This window comes from Somniosus microcephalus, chromosome 4, assembly GCF_052327205.1.
Source record: "Somniosus microcephalus isolate GS21.2 chromosome 4, FLI_Smic_1.0, whole genome shotgun sequence".
NCBI classification, from domain to species: Eukaryota; Metazoa; Chordata; class Chondrichthyes; order Squaliformes; family Somniosidae; genus Somniosus; species Somniosus microcephalus.
Window position 1 is genome coordinate 14,980,129 of NC_140990.1, and position 19,588 is coordinate 14,999,716.

The 19,588-nt window shown below is 46.9% G+C and overlaps 1 protein-coding gene across 1 annotated transcript in view; it reads right to left on the reverse strand.

Annotated features, from left to right (window-relative positions):
* ipo4 (importin 4) overlaps positions 1–19,588 on the reverse strand; it is a 147,580-nt gene that overhangs the window by 111,159 nt on the left and 16,833 nt on the right. The window contains exons 4-5 of the mRNA XM_085984404.1: positions 11,328–11,369; positions 2,723–2,852 (exon numbers count right to left, since the gene is read on the reverse strand). Of these exons, the coding sequence (XP_085840530.1) occupies positions 2,723–2,852; positions 11,328–11,369 (172 nt within the window). The remainder of the gene's footprint in view (positions 1–2,722; positions 2,853–11,327; positions 11,370–19,588) is intronic.

Consider the following 19,588-nt stretch of genomic DNA (forward strand, 5'->3'; position numbering starts at 1 on the left):
TTTATAGTTATATAAAAAGAAAAAGGGTGGCTAAAGTAAATGTTGGTCCCTTAGAGGATGAGACCGGGAAATTAATGGTGGGAAATATGGAGATGGCAAAAACACTGAATGAATATTTTGTATCAGTCTTTACAGTAGAGGACACTAAGAATATCCCAACACTGGACAAACAGGGGGCTATGGGTGGGGGGGGGGAGGAGATAAACACGATCAAAATCACTAAGGAAGTGGTACTCGGTAAAATAATGGGACTCAAGGCAGATAAATCACCTGGACCTGATGGCTTACATCCTAGGGTCTTGAGGGAAGTGGCGGTAGGGATTGTGGATGCATTGGTAATAATTTTCCAAAACTCCCTGGACTCGGCAAAGGTCCCAGCAGACTGGAAAACTGCTAATGTAACACCCTTATTTAAAAAGGGCAGTAGACAGAAGGCTGGCAACTATAGACCGGTTAGCCTAACATCTGTGGTAGGTAAAATTTTGGAGTCCATTATTAAGGAGACAGTAACAGGACATTTGGATAATCATAATTTAATAGGACAAAGTCAGCATGGTTTTATGAAGGGGAAGTCATGTTTGACAAATTTGCTGGAGTTCTTTGAGAAAGTAACATATAGGGTGGATTAAGGGGAACCAGTGGACGTAGTGTATTTAGACTTCCAAAAGGCATTTGACAAGGTGCCACACAAAAGATTATTGCTTAAGATAAAAAATCACGGGATTGGGGGTAATATTCTGGCATGGATAGAGGATTGGCTATCTAACAGAAGGCAGAGAGTTGGGATAAATGGTTCATTCTCAGACTGGCAATCAGTAACTAGTGGTGTTCCGCAGGGGTCAGTGCTGGGTCCCCAACTCTTTACAATCTATATTAACGATTTGGAGGAGGGGACCGAGTGTAACATATCAAAGTTTGCAGATGATACTAAGATGGGAGGGAAAGTAGTGAGTGAGGAGGACATAAAAAACCTGCAAGGGGACATAGACAGGCTAAGTAAGTGGGCAGAGATTTGGCAGATGGAATACAATACTGGAAAGTGTGAGGTTATGCACTTTGGCAGGAAAAATCGTAGAGCAAGTTATTATCTTAATGGCAAGAAACTGGAAAGTACTGAAGTACAAAAGGATCTGGGGGTCCTGGTGCACGAAACTCAAAAGGTTAGTATGCAGGTGCAGCAAGTGATTAAGAAGGCCAATGGAATGTTGGCTTTCATTGCTAGGGGGATAGAATATAAAAATAGGGAGGTATTGCTTCAGTTGTACAAGGTATTGGTGAGACCGCACCTGGAATACTGCATACAGTTCTGGTGTCCATACTTAAGAAAAGACATACTTGCTCTCGTCAGTACAAAGAAGGTTCACTCGGTTAATCCCGGGGATGAGGGGATGGACATATGAGGAGAGGTTGAGTAGGTTGGGACTCTACTCATTGGAGTTCAGAAGAATGAGAGGCGATCTTATTGAAACATATAAGATTGTGAAGGGGTTGGATCGGGTGGATGCGGGGAAGATGTTCCTGATGATGGGTGAAACTAGAACTAGGGGGCATAGTCTTAGAATAAGGGGCTGCTCTTTCAAAACTGAGATGAGGAGGAACTACTTCACTCAGAGGGTTGTAGGTCCATGGAATATGCTGCCCCAAAAAGCTGTAGAAGCTACATCATTACATAAATTTAAAACAGAAATAGACAGTTTCCCAGAAGTAAAGGGAATTAAGGGTTACGGGCAGGAATTTGGACATGAGTCTAGGTTCGGATCGGTCATGGCCCTGTGGGTAGCGGAGCGGGCCCAGGGGCCGTGTAGCCTGATCCTGCTCCTATTTCGTGTGTCTAATTCTGTTAGTTTCAGGAGATAGTTCTGTGATAGAGATTGGCGGTTAGGATCAGATCAGCCATGATCTTATTGAATGGCGGAGCAGGCTCGAGGGGCCGATTGGCCTACTCCTGTTCCTATTTCTTATGTTCTTATGTAAATATATCCAACTCCTTCTTGAATATATTTAATGAATTGGCCTCTACTGCCTTCTGTGGTAGAGAATTCCACAGGTTCACCACTCTCTGGGTGAAGAAATTCCTCCTCATCTCTGTCCTAAATGGCCTACCCCTTATCCTTAGACTGTGACCCCTGGTTCTGGACTCCCCCACCATCAGGAACATCCTTCCTGCATCTAGTCTGTCCAGTCCTGTTAGAATTTTATAAGTTTCAATGAGATCCCCTCTCATTGTATCCTTCAATCACCCTAAACACCTCGATTAGATCACCCCTTAATCTTCTATACTCGAGGGAATACAAGCCAATCTATGCAACCCATCCTCATAAATTAACCCTTTTTAGCTCCAATATCATTCTGGTCACTCCAGGGAGGTACAGGAACTGCACTCCATCAAAAGGAAAGGAAAAGGTGAGTAAATTGGAAGGGGGGGGGGGGGGGGAGGGGGGAGAAGTGGAATCTCAGGAATGGAGCCCACTGTTGTGCAATCACCTAACGAGAGTCAGTACTAGACCTCAGTCACACAAATGTCATCTCTTTTTGAGAAATGGTCAGTTTTCTTTCAAACGGCTGTGGACTCAAGAAAACTTCTACAGATAGGTGGAATCCCAGTCATAATGAAAATGTCACTGAATTACTGAGTTGAGAATCAGAGCCAATGCTGCATTACCGATAGGACAGACTCTTCCCCTTCACCCCACCCCCGGCCCCACATTCCCCCTTTACACACCTGTCTCTCCTCTGGAATATTGCTTTTAGTCCACTGAGTTATAAACTGAAGTAGTTGCGGCCATTTCTCTGGCGTTTCGTGCTTGACAATGATCGCAGCCAGCTGGGCTACTGAGTGCCGTACCTTGTGTCTGAAAAAGGGAATGCAACGGACGTGAGAACAGGCTGCCAGATTCGGACGGTGGAAACGTTCACTCGGCAACACGTCAAACGCTACTTCCAATCAGACTCGCTTGCAACAACTTGTATTTATATAGCGCCTTTAATGTAGTAAAACTTCCTATGGCACTGCACAGAAGTATTTTAAGACAAAAATTTAACACCAAGCCACATAATAAATTAGGGCAGATGACCAAAAGCTTGGTCAAAGAGGTAGATTTTAAGGAGCGTCTTAAAGGAGGAGCGAGAGGTAGAAGCAGAGAGGTTTAGGCAGGGAATTCCAGAGCTTAGGGCCTGGGCAACTGAAGGCATGGCCACCAATGGTTGAGCGATTATGATCAGGAATGCTCAAGGAGGGTAGAATTAGAGGAGCGCAGATATCTCTGGGGGTTGTGGGGCTGGAGGAGATTACAGAGATAGGGAGGGGCGAGGCCATGGAGGAATTTGAAAACAAGGATGAGAATTTTGAAATCGAGGCGCTGCTTAACCGGGAGCCCATGTAGGTCAGCGAGCACAGGGGGGATGGGCGAATGGGACTTGGTGCGAGTTAGGACACGGGCAGTCGAGTTTTGGATGACCTCAAGTTTATGTAGAGTAGAATGTGGGAGGCCAGCCTGGAGTGTGTTGGAATAGTCAAGTCTAGAGGTAACAAAGGCATGGATGAGGGTTTCAGCAGTAAATGAGCTGAGGCAAGGGCGGAGACGGGCGACGTTACAGATGTCAGCAGGTAAGGGCTGCACAGGAAGAAAGGAAATGGGTGACCACCAGGCGGAGCAATAGAAGCAGGCAGGTAGTGCAGGAGACCCCTGTGACCATTCCCCTCTCAAACAGGTATACCGATTTGGATACTGTTGAGGGGGGTGACTCACCAGGGGAAGGCAGCAGCAGCCAACTTCCTGGCACTGGGGGTGCTCCTGCTGCCCAGGAAGGGAGGAAAAAGAGTGGGAGAGCAATAGTGGTAGGGGATTCTATAGTAAGGGGACCAGATAGGCGTTTCTGTGGCCGTAGACGTGAATCCAGGATGGTTTGTTGCCTCCCTGGTGCCAGGGTCGAGGATGTCACTCAGCGGCTGCAGGGCATTCTGGAGGGGGAGGGTGAACAGCCAGAGGTCGTGGTCCACATTGGTACCAACGACATAGGTAAAAAGAGGGATGAGGTCCTGCAGCAAGAATTTAGGGAGCTAGGTGGAAGATTAAAGAGCAGGACCTCAAGGGTTGTAATCTCTGGATTACTCCCGGTGCCACGTGCTAGTGGGTATAGGAATAGGAAGATAGAACAGATGAATGCGTGGCTAAAGGGATGGTGCAGGAGGGAGGGCTTTAGTTTCCTGGATCACTGGGTCTGCTTCTGGGAAAGGTGGGACTTGTACAAGTCGGACAGTTTACACCTGAACCAGAGGGGGACCAATATCCTTGCGGGGAGGTTTGCTAGCACTGCTGGGGGGGGGGGGTTTAAACTAACTTGGCAGGGGGATGGGATACAGAGTGGAACTATAGTAGGGGGTGATTTACAGCCAAATACGGAGGAAAAAAACAAGTCAGCTGGGAAGGCAGAGCAAATATGTGAAGGCAAAAGGGAATATGGCAAGGCTGGAAGGCATTTATTTTAATGCAAGGAGTCTTGCAAATAAGGTGGATGAACTGAAGTTGTTGATAAACACATGGGAGTACAATATTGTTGCTATCACGGAGACATGGTTGAGGGAGGGTCAGGACTGGCAGCTCAATATTCCGGGGTATAGAATCTTCAGGCGAGACAGAGAGGGGTGTAAAAGGGGAGGGGGTGTTGCAACATTAATTAAGGAGTCAATTACTGCTGTAAAGAGGGATGATATATTAGCGGGTTCCTCTAATGAGGCCATATGGGTAGAACTTAAAAACAAAAAGGGGGCAAGCACTTTGCTGGGAGTGTACTATAGGCCCCCAAACAGTCAGGGGGAGATAGAGGAACAGATATGTAGGCAAATCTCAGAGAAGTGCGAAAATAATAGGGTAATAATAGTGAGGGATTTCAACTTCCCCAATATTAATTGGGATAGTCAGAGTGTGAAAGGCTTAGAGGGTGCAGAATTCTTAAAGTGCATCCAGGAGAGCTTTTTGAGCCAACATGTAGAAAGTCCTACAAGAGAGGGGGCGGTACTGGACCTAATTCTGGGGAATGTAGCCGGGCAAGTGGTGGAAGTGTCAGTAGGAGAGCATTTTGGCGACAGTGACCATAATTCGGTGAGATTTAAGGTGGTCATGGAAAAAGACAGACGGCCCGGAAATAAGGGTTCTAAATTGGGGGAAGGCCGATTTTAATATGATAAGGCAGGATCTGGCCAAAGTGGACTGGGAGCAGCTACTTATAGGAAAATCCACATCAAAGCAGTGGGAGACTTTCAGAAGGGAAATAGAGAGAGTACAACACCAACATGTTCCTGTAAAGGTCAAGGGTGGGGCCAACAAGCAAAGGGAACCTTGGATGACAAGGGATATACAAAAATGCATTAGGAAAAAAAGGGGGGCTTTTGGCAGTTACAAAAGACTAAAGACGGAGGAAGCCCTAGAGGAGTATAAAAAGTGCAGGGGCATACTTAAAAAATAAATTAGGAGGGCGAGGAGGGGCCATGAAATAACACTGGCGAGCAAAATAAAGGAAAATCCTAAGATGTTTTATAAGTATATTAAGGGCAAGAGGATAACCAGGGAAAGGGTAGGGCCCATTAGGGACCAAAGTGGCAATCTGTGTGTAGAGCCAGATGATGTAGGCGGGGTTTTAAATGAATTTTTTGCATCTGTGTTCACTATGGAGAAAGACGATGTAGACATAGAAATCGGGCAAGGGGACTGTGACATACTTGAACATATTAGCATCGAGAGGGAGGAGGTACTAGCGGTTTTAGCAGACCAAAAAGTGGATAAATCCCCAGGCCCGGACGAGATGTATCCCAGGCTGTTGTGGGAGGCAAAGGAGGAGATTGCAGGGGCTCTGACACAAATTTTCAGAACCTCTCTGGCCACAGGGGATGTACCAGAGGACTGGAGAACAGCTAACGTAGTACCATTATTCAAGAAGGGTAGCAGGGATAAACCAGGGAATTACAGGCCAGTGAGCCTAACATCTGTGGTAGGGGAATTATTGGAAAAAATTCTGAGGGACAAAATTAGTCTCCACTTGGAGAGGCAAGGATTAATCGGGGATAGTCAGCATGGCTTTGTCAAGGGTAAATCATGTCTGACCAATCTGATTGAATTTTTCGAGGGGGTGACTAGGTGTGTGGATGAGGGAAATGCTGTGGATGTGGTTTACATGGATTTCAGTAAAGCTTTTGACAAAGTCCCGCATAGGAGACTGGTCAAGAAGGTAAGAGCCCATGGGATCCAGGGTGCCTTGGCGCGTTGGATCCTAAACTGGCTGAGTGGCAGGAGGCAGAGGGTGATGGTCGAAGGTTGCTTTTGTGACTGGAAGCCTGTGTCCAGTGGGGTACCTCAGGGATCGGTGCTGGGTCCCTTGCTGTTTGTGATCTACATAAATGATTTGGATGAGAATGTGAAAGGTATGATCAGTAAGTTCGCAGATGACACGAAAATTGGTGGGGTGGTAAATTGCGAGGAGGAAAGCCTCAGGCTACAGGACGATATAAACGGGTTGGTCAGATGGGTGGAAAAGTGGCAAATGGAATTTAACCCTGAAAAGTGCGAGGTGATGCATTTTGGACGGACAAATAAGGCAAGGGAATACAAAATGAGTGGTAGGACCCTAGGAAGTACAGAGGGTCAGAGGGACCTTGGTGTACATGTACATAGATCCCTGAAGGCAGCGGAACAGGTAGATAAGGTGGTTAAAAAGGCATATGGGATACTTGCCTTCATTAGCCGAGGCATAGAATATAAGAGCAGGGAGGTGATGATGGAGCTGTACAAAACGCTGGTGAGGCCACAGCTGGAGTACTGTGTGCAGTTCTGGTCGCCTCACTATAGGAAGGATGTGATTGCTTTGGAGAGGGTGCAGAGAAGATTCACCAGGATGTTACCTGGGATGGAGCGCCTCAGCTATGAAGAAAGACTAAACAGGCTGGGGTTGTTTTCCTTGGAGCAAAGAAGGCTGAGGGGGGACCTGATTGAGGTGTGCAAAATGATGAGGGGCATAGATAGGGTAGATAAAGAGGAACTTTTCCCCTTAGTAGGGGGGTCAATAACAAGGGGGCATAGATTCAAGGTAAGGGGCAGGAGGTTTAGAGGGGATTTGAGGAGGAACTTTTTCACCCAGAGGGTGGTTGGAATCTGGAACTCACTGCCTGAAAGGGTGGTAGAGGCAGGAACCCTCATAACATTCAAGAAGCATTTGGATGAGCACTTGAAATGCCATTGCATACAAGGCTATGGACCAAATGCTGGAAAATGGGATTAGACTGGACAGGGATTGATGGACGGCGCAGACACGATGGGCCAAAGGGCCTTTTTCTGTGCTGTAAAACTCTATGACTATGACTCTACAGAGGTGGAAATAGGCAGTCTTAGTCGTGCCACGGATGTGTGGTCGGAAGCTCATTTCAAGGTCAAATATGACATCAAATTTGCGAACAGTCTGGTTCAGCCTCAGACAGATGCTAGGGAGAGGGATGGAATTGGTGGCTAGGGAGTTCGTGGTGGGGCCCAAAGACAATGGTCTCAGTCTACCCAATATTTAATTGGAGAAAATTTCTGCTCATCCGGTACTGAATGTCTGATAAGCAGTGTGTCAATTTAGAGACCATGGAGGGGTCGAGAGAAGTAGTAGAGGTAGAGCTGGGTGTCGTCAGCGTACATGTGGAAACTGACACTGTGTTTTCAGATGATGTCGCCAAGGGGCAACATGTAGATGAGAAATAGGAGGGGCCCAAGGATAGATCCTTGGGGGACACCAGAGGTAACGATGCGGGAGCGGGAAGAGAAGCCAGTGCAAGTGATTCTCTGGCTACGATTAGATAGATAAGAATGGAACCAGGCGAGTGCAGTCCCACCCAGCTCGACGACGGTGGAGAGGGGTTGGAGGAGAATGGAGTGGTCAACCGTGTCAAAGGCTGCAGACAAGTCAAGAAGGACGAGGAGGGATAGTTTACCTTTGTCACAGTCACAAAGGATGTAATTTGTGACTTTGATAAGAGCCGTTTCGGTCCTGTTGCAGGGGCTGAAACCGGATTGGAGGGATTCAAACATGTTCCAGGAAAGATGTGCACAGATTTGGGAAGCGACAACATGTTGAAGGACTTGAGAGGAAAGGGAAGTTGGAGATGGGGCCGTAGTTTGCAAGGACGGAGGGGCCAAGGGTTGTTCTTTTGAGGAGGGGTGATGACGGCAGATTTGAAGGGGAGGGGAGACAGTACCTGAGGAGAGCGAACCGTTAACAATGTCAGCTAACATGGGAGCCAGAAAAGTAAGTTAGGTGGTCAACAATTTAGTGGAAATAGGGTCGAGGGAGCAGGAAGTGAGTCTCATGGACAAGATGAGCGTGGAGCGATCAAGAGGCGAGATTGGAGAGAAACTGGAGAAAGATGTGAGTTCAGGGCTAGGGCAGGAGGGAACCCTAGAGGAAGTTTGGCCCAGTGGGCATGGGGAAGGAAGGGAAGTGGCAGAGGCAGCTGATCGGATGGTTTCAATCTTAGAGAAGTCCATGAGCTTCTCGCACTTGTTACTGGAGGTGAGTGTGGAGGAGACGGGGGAGAGGGGTTTAAGAAGACGGTTAGCAGTAGAAAATAGTAACCGGGGGGTTATCTTTGCATTCCAGAATGATTCTAGAATAGTGAGCAGTTTTGACAGACGAGAGCAGGACCCGATAATGCTTTATGTGGTCCAGCCAGGCCTGGCAGTGAATGGCTAAACCAGTTGTCCGCCATATCCGTTCAAGTCTGCATCCCTTGGACTTAAGGGAGCGAAGATGTGGGCCACACCAGGGGGAGGGTAATTGTTTTAATAGAGATGAGGACATCAAAGGTGGTGGTGAGGGTGCTGCAGAAATATCACGGTGAATGGAGGGCCAAAGGCTGGACAGTTGGGACATCGTAAGTGCAGTTGTAAGAGAGTGCAACGAACAGTGAGAGAATGGAAGGGTACAGAGATAGCAACTAAAACCCTCACGCTGCTGGAAATAATTGCTTCCATTTAGAGCGGCAGGGAGCCACTACATGTTGGAACATCAGCGGCAGCACGTTACAGAAACATGGTCGGTGCCGCCTTCCTCGGAAGATAGCATCAGGAGGAGGCCATTCAGCCCCTCCAGCCTGTTCCGCCATTCAATGACATCATGGATGATCTGCATCTTAACTCCCTTATACATAAATATTTCTCTTCCTAATAAATCCAATAAGGAATTCAGGAGAAACTTCTTTACTCGGAGAGAGGGGAGAATGTGGAACTCGCTACCACAGGGAGTGGTTGAGGCGAATAGCAGAGATGCATTTAAGAGGAAGCTGGATAAAAACAGGGGAGAAAGGAATAGAAGGATATGGTGATAGGGTGAGATGACGTAGGGTTGGGTCCTGTGGAACATGGACCAGTTGGGCCGAACGGCCTGTTTTTGTCATTCCTGTAAATGTCTCTCTGCTTCTTTCCCACTTGTTAAATCTTTGTGTTGCTTACACGATTTCTCTCTCTCCCTGTCACACACTTTTATCATTGTAGTATCTGTCATTCTGTCGGGCTCTTTCAGTTTCACTCTTCCTGTAAGTATCTCCTCTGCCTCATTTCCCCTCTGAATATATGTGTGTGTGGCTCTCACATTCATTACCGACTCTATATCTACTTCTTTGCTTTTTTTTTTTAAATAAAAGGCCTAGGGTGCACAGGAGGGAAAATATATCGAGTTAGGATGTGGATGGAGCGAGGCTTTTGGAGAGATTCTGCAACACGGGCGGCTGAGAGAGCATGAGCGGGTTGCAGGTCAGGCCAGGAAGCAGGAAGGGTGGGGGCGGGGGCAGTGCAAGGGGCTGAAGCACGAAAAGGAGCAGGCCGACAGGGGCGGGGAACAGGGGGGTTGCAACCCAAGAGGGAGTGGAGTGGAGTGAAGGCTGGAGCTACACGTAATTGTGGGTAGTGCGAGAGGGCTGGGGGGGTTTGGCAAGACACAACGAAACTGCTTACTCACCCGCTCTGGAATGCTTTCCAGCCGGCGACAGGAGTCCTTCCCAGCCCACCTGCCAAGTGCTTTCCCCAGACAATGGGTCTCTCGCCCACCCCACCCCAAGTGCTTCCTGGATCACTCACCCCAAGGGTTTCTCTTGGCCTGCTGAAACGCGAGAAGAGGGGAAGAGAGAGAGCGCACAAGGCACGAAGGAGCAAGAATGAGTTGAAGTGGGAATTACTTTTTATATTTATGTTATCAATGTTGGTTATGAGTGCAAATTTTCAGCGAGCTATATAACCAAGGAGGCGGCTCGAACCAAGTTATCACTTGCTTAGGAATTTGATTGCTACTTTCCAGGTTGGGATTGACTGCTTTGAGAAAATTTTTTAATCGAGTGATTTGACGGCTCAATTTTCTCATCTTTACTCAGTGCTGCATACTGGCTGAACTGGGCTGCTTCGGATTTGGTTTAGTCTCGTCAAGCAGGCTTTTGGTGTCAGAATATAGATGTATAGATATGTTTTTACATGACTTTTTTAAGTATATGGAATGAGGAGGGTCGCAATCATGGTTAAACCGCACAAGTAGGCAGAATCGTTTTAAACGGTAGGCTGGCAAATCCTATCTTTTGATCACAATGACACTGGAGGAGGATGAATCAAGGGGAATGGGGATCGGGCAGGAAAGTGGAGTGGTGGTTGATGATCAGCCATGATCTTATTGAATGGCGGAGCAAGCTCGAGGGGCCGTATGGCCTACTCCTGCTCTTATTTCCCCCACAGTTTCAGCAACCTGTTCGATGACCTAAGGGTCATAAAACCCCCAACAAAGTTAAACTCAGCAAGAATTGAGACATTGTGTGAATGTTTTTAACACGGTATAAAGAGGGATGGAAAGCTTCACTCAGTTCGGATCTTCAGCTACCTTCAAGGAGAGGAAGTGTGAACGGCCTGGATAGGCATTCGCTCACGATTCCCGGAGAGTTCTTTACGCGCGAGTTTCAAGATGTAGGACTGCGTGGACTGCTCGGTATGTAGTCTTAAGGTGAATGTTTTTGAAACAACAATAAATGTGGTTAATGGTCAGGCATATTACTGTCTCTAGCTTTCACATATCTGTTATTCCAAGGATATGGATTATCCTAACATTTGGTAATGCTTATTCCAGTCAATCACTATATTCTGTCCTACAGGGAGGGGTCCTTTGTGCTGTAATGCTCCCTCACGTTCTCAGGAGCCACTCAGTATTCCAGTGCCCTGTAGCTCCTTCACCATCTATAGATATTAGAAGCGGCTGGGCACTGCTTCACCATTTCTCAGCAATCCTCCTCAATGCCCCAAGTATTGTACGGCCTGAACACTTACTCATGTTCCTGCTGCAGAGACTGCAGAACCACTGGCTTCAAACTGAAGTGGGAGAAAAGAGAGAAAATCTGTTAGTACATCCTCGTCCAGCTGCCAGATAGTGAGCCAGGTAAAGACGCAAACACTTGCTCAGTTTAACTTCTCCCAAACACACACACACAGCGCCCATTAACAGTACATTCCAATAACAGACAGGCAAAACCTTCTAAATGCTATAAGAAAGAGTCAGATACAGAGTAAAGCTCCCTCTACACTGTCCCATCATAGAAACATAGAAGATAGGAGCAGGAGTCGGCCATTTGGCCCCTCGAACCTGCTCCGCCATTCAATGAGATCATGGCTGATCATCCAAATTCAGTACCCTGTCCCTGCCTTCTCCCCATATCCCTTGATCCCTTTAGCCGTAAGAAATATATCTAACTCCTTCTTGAATATATTTAATGAATTGGCCTCAACTGCCTTGTGTGGTAGAGAATTACACAGGTTCACCACTCTCTGGGTGAAGAAATTCTTCCTCATTTCTGTCCTAAATGGCTTACCCCTTATCTTTAGACTGTGACCCCGGTACTGGACTCCCCGACCATCGGGAATATTCTACCTGCATCTAGTTTGTCCAGACCTGTCAGAATTTTATAAATTTCGATGAGATCCCCTCTCATTCTTCTAAACTCCAGCGAGTATAAGCCCAATCGACCCAATCTCTCCTCATATGTCATTCCTGCCATCCCAGGTATCAGTCTGGTGAATCTTCGCTGCACTCCCTCCATGGCAAGAACATCCTTCCTCAGATAAGGTGACCAAAACTGCACACAATACTCAAGGTGTGGTCTCACCAAGGCCCTGTACAACTGCAGCAAGACATCCTTGTTCCTGTACTCAAACCCTCTCGCTACGAAGGCCAACATACCATTTGCCTTCTTCACCGCCTGCTGCACCTGCATGCTTACCTTCAGCGACTGGTGCACAAGAACACCCAGGTCTCTCTGCGCTTCCCCATCTCCCAATCTATTGCCATTCAGATAATAATCTGCCTTCCTGTTTTTGACACCAAAGTGGATAACCTCGCATTTATCCACGTTATATTGCATCTGCCATGCTTCTGCCCAATCACCCAACCTGTCCAAATCATCCTGGAGTTTCTCGGTATCCTCCTCGCAGCACACACGCCCACCCAGCTTTGTGTCGTCTGCAAACTTGGAGATATTACATCTAGTTCCCTTATCTAGATCATTAATGTATATTGTGAATAGCTGGGGTCCAAGGACCGATCCCTGTGGTACCCCACTAGTCACTGCCTGCCACTCGGAAAAAGAGCCGTTTATTCCTACTCTCTGCTTTCTGTCTGCCAACCAGTTCTCTATCCAAGTCAATACCTTGCCCCCAATCCCATGTGCCTTAACTTTACACGCTAATCTCTTATGCGGGACCTTATCGAAAGCCTTTTGAAAGTCCAAATACACCACATCTACTGGTTCTCCCTTATCTATTTTCCCAGTTACATCCTCAAAAAATTCCAGTAGATTAGTCAAGCACGATTTACCTTTTGTAAATCCATGTTGACTTTGTCTGATCCTATCACTGTTATCCAAGTGCTCAGCTATTACATCCTTTATAATGGACTCTAGCATTTTCCCCACTACCGATGTCAGGCTTACCGGTCTGTAATTCCCCGCTTTCTCTCTACCACCCTTTTTGAATAGTGGGGTAACATTAGCTACCCTCCAATCCATGGGTACAGTTCCAGATTCCAGCGAATTTTGGAAGATGATCAGCAATGCATCTACTATTTCTAGGGCCACTTCCTTAAGTACCCTAGGATGTAGATTATCAGGCCCTGGGGATTTATCGGCCTTCAATCCCGTCAATTTCCCTAACACCATTTCCCTACAAATACTGATTTCTTTCAGTTCCTCCCTCTCATCAGACCCTATGTTCTCCAACATCTCTGGGAGGTTATTTGTGTCCTCCTTTGTGAAGACAGAACCAAAATATGCATTTAATTGGTCAGCCATTTCTTTGTTCCCCATTATAACTTCCCCTGCTTCTGACTGCAAGGGACCTACACTTGATTTCACTATCTTTTTCTCTTCACATATCTATAAAAGCTTTTACAGTCAGTTTTTATGTTCCCTGAAAGCTTACTTTCATATTCTATTTTCCCCTTCTTAATTAATCCCTTTGTCCTCCTTTGTTGAATCCTAAACTGCTCCCAATCCTCAGGGTTACCGCTGTTCCTGGCCAATTTATATGCCCTCTCCTTGGATCTTATGCTATCCCTAATTTCCCTTGTTAGCCACGGTTGAGTCACCCTTTTTGTTTTATTCTTATCCCAAACTGGGATGAACAACTTCTGTAGTTCATCCATGCGATCTTTGAATGTTTGCCATTGCCTATCCACAGTCAACCCTTTGAGTAACATTCCCCAATCAATCCTACCCAATTCGCACCTCATACCATCGTAGTTTCCTTTATTTAAATTCAGGACCCTAGTCTCCGAGTCAACTACTTCATTCTCCATCCTAATGAAGAATTCTATCATATTATGATCGCTCTGACCCAAGGGGCCTCGTACAACAAGATTGCTAATTAATCCTCTCATTACATAATACCCAGTCTAAGATGGCCTGATCTCTGGTTGGTTCCTCGACATATTGTTCCAGAAAACCATCCCGTAAACATTCTAGGAATTCCTCCTCCACAGTATTTTTACTAATTTGGTTAGCCCAATCTATATGTAAATTAAAATCACCCATGATGGCTGCTGTGCCCTTATTGCACGCGTCTCTAATTTCCCGTTTAATGCCATCCCCAACCTCCGCATTACTGTTTGGAGGTCTATATACCACTCCCACTAACGTTTTCTGCCCCTTGATATTTCTCATTCTACCCATACAGATTCCGCATCAGAGTTAAGATCCTTCCTTTCAATTGTGTTAATCCCCTCTTTAACCAGCAATGCTACCCCACCTCCCTTTCTTTTTTGCCTATCCTTCCTAAATATTGAATACCCCTGGATGTTGAGTTCCCAGCCTTGGCCACCCTGGAGCCATGTTTCTGTAATCCCAATCAAATCATAATCGTTTACCTCTATTTGCACAGCTAATTCATCCACCTTGTTCCGAATGCTCCTTGCATTAAGACACAAAGCCTTCAGGCTTGTTTTTTTAATGCTCTCAGACCTATATGAATTATTATTTACTGTGACCAGGTTTGATTTAAACCGTTGAGTTCTTTGCCTTCTAATTTTGTTTTTCTCCTTCCTGTCTTTTGCTTTTTTCCTTGTTTCCCTTTCCTCTGTCTCCCTGCTCAGGTTCCCAACCCCCTGCCACTTTAGTTTGAACCCTCCCCAACAGCACTAGCAAACACTCCCCCTAGGACGTCAGTCCCAGCCCTGCCCAGGAGCAAACCGTCCCGTTTGTACTGGTCCCACCTCCCAGAACCGGTTCCAATGTCCAAGGAATTTGAATCCCTCCTCCTTGCACCATTCCTCTAGCCACGTATTCATTTGAAATATCCTCCTATTTCTACTCTGACTAGCACATGGCACTGGTAGCAATCCTGAGATTACTGCCTTTGAGGTCCTCCCAGGGCAGGTACAGCACGGGTTAGATACAGAGTAAAGCTCCCTCCACACTGTCCCATCAAACACTCCCAGGGCAGGTACAGCACAGGTTAGATACAGAGTAAAGCTCCCTCTACACTGTCCCATCAAACACTCCCAGGTCAGACTGACAAGGATTGGATAATGAGTAAAGTTCCCTCTACACTCCAAGGCAGGTACAACATGGGTTAGATACAGAGTAAAGCGCTCTCTACACTTTCGCCCATCAAACACTACATGGCCTGATTGTCATGAGTTAGATGCAGAGTAAAGCTCTCTCTGATTGCCCTCACCCCAACTTCAGACTGCATGAGTGAAATGATTTTCAGTATCAGCCATCCTGTGACTTTCTGGATAACATATACACTCACAATAAAGAAGGCGTAAACCGGGCAGTTATTAAACTAAACAATATTTTTGATAAATTGGCAACAAATGCAAACTTGAAAGCTCGCAAGAACAAACCCAAAACAAAAAACTATGAAAAATGGTTTGACCGAGATTGCCATAACATGAGGAAAAAACTTAGAAAAATATCAAACCAAAAACACAGACATCCAGAAAACGAGGAACTACGCCTTACTTATTGTCGGACACTAACACAATACAGAAACACACTCAGAACCAAAAAAGAGCAATATATTAAGAATACACTCAGCTCCATGGAGGAATCCATTGATTCCAATTGTTTCTGGGAAAACTTGAAAACACTACACAAAAAACAACACGACGATTTGGCCATTCAAAACGGGGATGTTGTGTATGTAACCGTTTACCTTTAAGGGAACTATAGAATGTAACCATTCGCCTTTAAGAGCACTACTTTAGGGTGGCACTATTTATTGGCTCATGTATACTGTAATACCGATAGTGACCACACCAGTATATAAGGGTTGGAATACGTTAACTAGGGCAGGAATCGCCCGAGCCTCTGAATAGTAAAGACCTGTTTTATTTTGTTAACCGTGGAGTCTGTGATTATTTATAATACAACCCACAGACTTAACATTGGCGACGAGTCGGTTCGAACCCTGCGGCAGTTATTCCACGGCGGCTTCGTCCAAAGACAGGACGTTGAAGAGAGGTTTCAATCCTCAACACCCCACTGAAAACTGAAGGGCAGCAGAAATCCTGACAGCTTCCAGCGACTGGAAGCGACAGGCATTAGGACCCTGAAGCCTCCATAACCTCGTGGGTAAGCCAGAGCCCGGGAGGGAGCGAGCAAGAGCCGCGCGAGCGGGTGAGTCAGAGGCCGGGAGCCGCTTCAAGCGGGAGGCGCAGCGCGGGCCAGCGATCGCACCGGTGAGAAGGGCTGAGAACCGCTTCGGGCGGGCGGCGCACCAGCGATCGCACAGGAGATAAGGGCCGCAGTCGGGCTGAAAGTCAGCGACGAGAAGCGCGGGAAAACCGCCATTGAAGTGGGCGGGGAGAGCGAGAAGCGCGGGAAAGCCGCCATTTTTCGCGGGAAAACCGCTGGGGAAGAAGGCAGAAGCGGGAAACCGCCATCTTAGAAAATTAATAAGAATTTTCAGAAACAAGAAAATTAATAAGTAAAGAAATACTTGTGTTGTCCTCGAGAAGAGAAGAAGATGCCTAAACGAGGTAATATCACCAAATGCTATCGTTGTGGGAAGTCAACACATGACCAAAAGCAATGCTGGGGTAAAAACCAGGAATGCTGGAAATGTGGCAAGATCGGGCACATAGCTAAAGTGTGCCGGTCAGGAACGACGTGCAACAATAATGAGTCCTCACAAAAATGGGACAGAAAGGTACATGACGCAAATAGGAAGAGTCTGAAGGAACAGAAGTCGGACACACACGCCAAAGGCAGAGGACTGGACGGTCTAAGAATTCACAACGTGAGCAATGAAGCCGACCGTCAAACTATTTGGATAACGTTACCGATTGAAAAGGTCCCAGTAAAAATGGAAGTGGACACCGGATCGGCGTTGACGGTCATGAATAAGCATGACTATCAAAAGTTTTTCAAGCATATTCCACTACGGGATGCGGATCTGATACTGAAGACATACACGGGGCAAAAAGTATTCCCCATCGGGAAGATAGAGGTCAAGGTGAAATACAAAGATAAAGTTCACCACCGGTTGGAGCTGTATGTGTTGTCTGAGGGAGGCCCACCACTTCTGGGACGGGAGTGGATCCGGAAAATAAAGATGGATTGGCATGCACTAAACACCATGACGGTGGAGCCCGAAAAAGAGGACGTCAAACCTGAACGGTTGGCCAGAATATTAGACGAAGCTAAAGAGGTATTCCAGCAAGGACTGGGAAAGCTACGAGGTATTAAAGCAAAGGTCAAGATTGCAGAACATGCAAGCCCAAAGTTTTGTAAGGCCAGGTCGGTACCGTATGCAATACGACCAGCAGTGGAGGCAGAACTAGAAGAACTTGAACGATCAGGGGTTCTGTCAAAAGTAGACCACAGTGAGTGGGCCACGGCCATTGTACCCGTCATGAAATCCTCACCAAGTAGTAAGCCAGGGGGACCGGGGAAGATCCGTATCTGCGGGGATTTCAAGATCACAGTGAACCCGGTGCTTCAGTCGGTACAATACCCGCTGCCAAGGATTGAAGATATTTTCGCTTCGTTGGCTGGAGGAAAACACTTCACGAAGATAGACCTAGCTCAGGCATATTTACAGATGGAGGTTGAGGAAGAGTCACGCCAATACCTAACTATCAATACCCACAGAGGGTTGTACCGTTATAACAGACTGGTCTTTGGAGTGGCTTCGGCACCAGCAATTTGGCAGAGGGCCATGGAACAGGTGTTACAAGGAATTCCAAGCACGCAGTGCTATTTGGATGATATCCTAATCACGGGAATGGATGAAGAGGAACACCTCACGAATTTGAAACTGGTACTCACCAGGTTAAAGGAGTATGGCCTTAGGGTTAACCGCAATAAGTGTGAGTTTTTCCAAAAACGAATCTCATACTGCGGTCATATCATTGACCGCGAGGGACTACATAAATCACCGGAGAAGATAGAAGCAGTCGTGAAGGCTCCCGCTCCAGGGAACGTGTCACAGTTAAGATCATTCTTGGGGTTAATCAATTACTACCACAAGTTCCTACCAAATTTGTCCACGGTGCTGCATCCACTGAATGAGCTGTTGCGAAAGGAGACACCATGGAAGTGGAGTGAGGAGTGCAAAAAGGCTTTTCGCAGAAGCAAGGAGTTGATTACCTCTGAAGAAGTGTTGGCTCACTTCAACCCAGCGTTACCCCTTCGGCTGGCGTGTGATGCTTCACCGTACGGAATTGGAGCAGTACTTTCGCACAGGCTACCAAATGGCTCGGAAAGGCCAGTGGCTTTTGCGTCCCGATCTTTGACACCCGCGGAGCGAAATTACGCCCAGATAGACAGGGAGGCCCTCAGTCTTGTGTGGGGCGTGAAGAAATTCAACCATTACTTGCAATGTAAGAGGTTCACATTGCTGACAGACCACCAGCCGTTGGTGTCCATATTTAACCCGAACAAGGCCGTGTCCAACATGACAGCACAAAGGCTACAAAGATGGTCAGTCTTACTTGGGGCACACCAGTATGATATTGAATACAAACGGTCCAAGCAACATGGAAACGCTGATGGGCTATCACGCTTGCCATTGCCAATGGTAGAAGAAGCGAGGACAGTAGACCCAGTAGAGTTGTTCCACTCATCAATAGTGGAGTGTTTGCCGATCACGAACTCAATGATCGAAAATGAGACAAGGAATGACCCGACTCTTTCACGAGTCTATGAGTTAACGGTGGAGGGATGGCCAGCGCAGTGCGAACCAACACTGCAAGCATTCGCACAGAGGAAAGAACAACTGTCTGTGTGTCGAGGAACCCTGATGTGTGGGTCTAGAGTGGTGATTCCACCCAAACTCCAAAAGAAAATACTCAAGGAGCTGCACGAAGGACACCTGGGGGGCGTAAAGATGAAGAACCTAGCTAGGGCGTTTGTGTGGTGGCCAGGCATCGATGGGGACATAGAGGAGATAACGAAGAATTGCCTAGGATGTCAGAGGGTTCAGAACGCGCCACCACAGGCTCCTCTGCACCCATGGGAGTGGCCCTCATCTCCCTGGCAAAGAGTACACATCGACTTTGCGGGCCCTTTCATGGACTCGATGTTCTTAATAGCGGTAGATGCCCACTCCAAGTGGCCGGAAGTAATTAAGATGACCACCACCACGACGGAAAAAACCATTACGGTGCTAAGGACAATGTTTGCGCGGAATGGTCTGCCAGAACAGGTCTGTTCCGATAATGGGCCGCAATTTGTGTCTGAGGAATTTAAGAAATTTCTAAAAAGCAATGGGGTTAAACATTACACATCAGCCCCATACCATCCCGCCTCCAATGGACTGGCTGAAAGATTTGTCCAGACCTTCAAGAAGGCCATAAAGGCCATGAGTAATGAAGACATAAGTTTACAGCATAAGGTGGATAGCTTTTTGTTGGCCTATCGAAATGCAACACATGCGGTCACGAATCAAACTCCCGCAATGATGTTTTGCAATAGACGCCTAAGATGCCGGCTGGATTTGCTCAAACCAAACGTAAGAAGGGACGTAGAGAACCGGCAATTCCAGGGCGTGAATGAAAGGGCCACCAGATCTTTCCAGATGGGGCAACAAGTTTT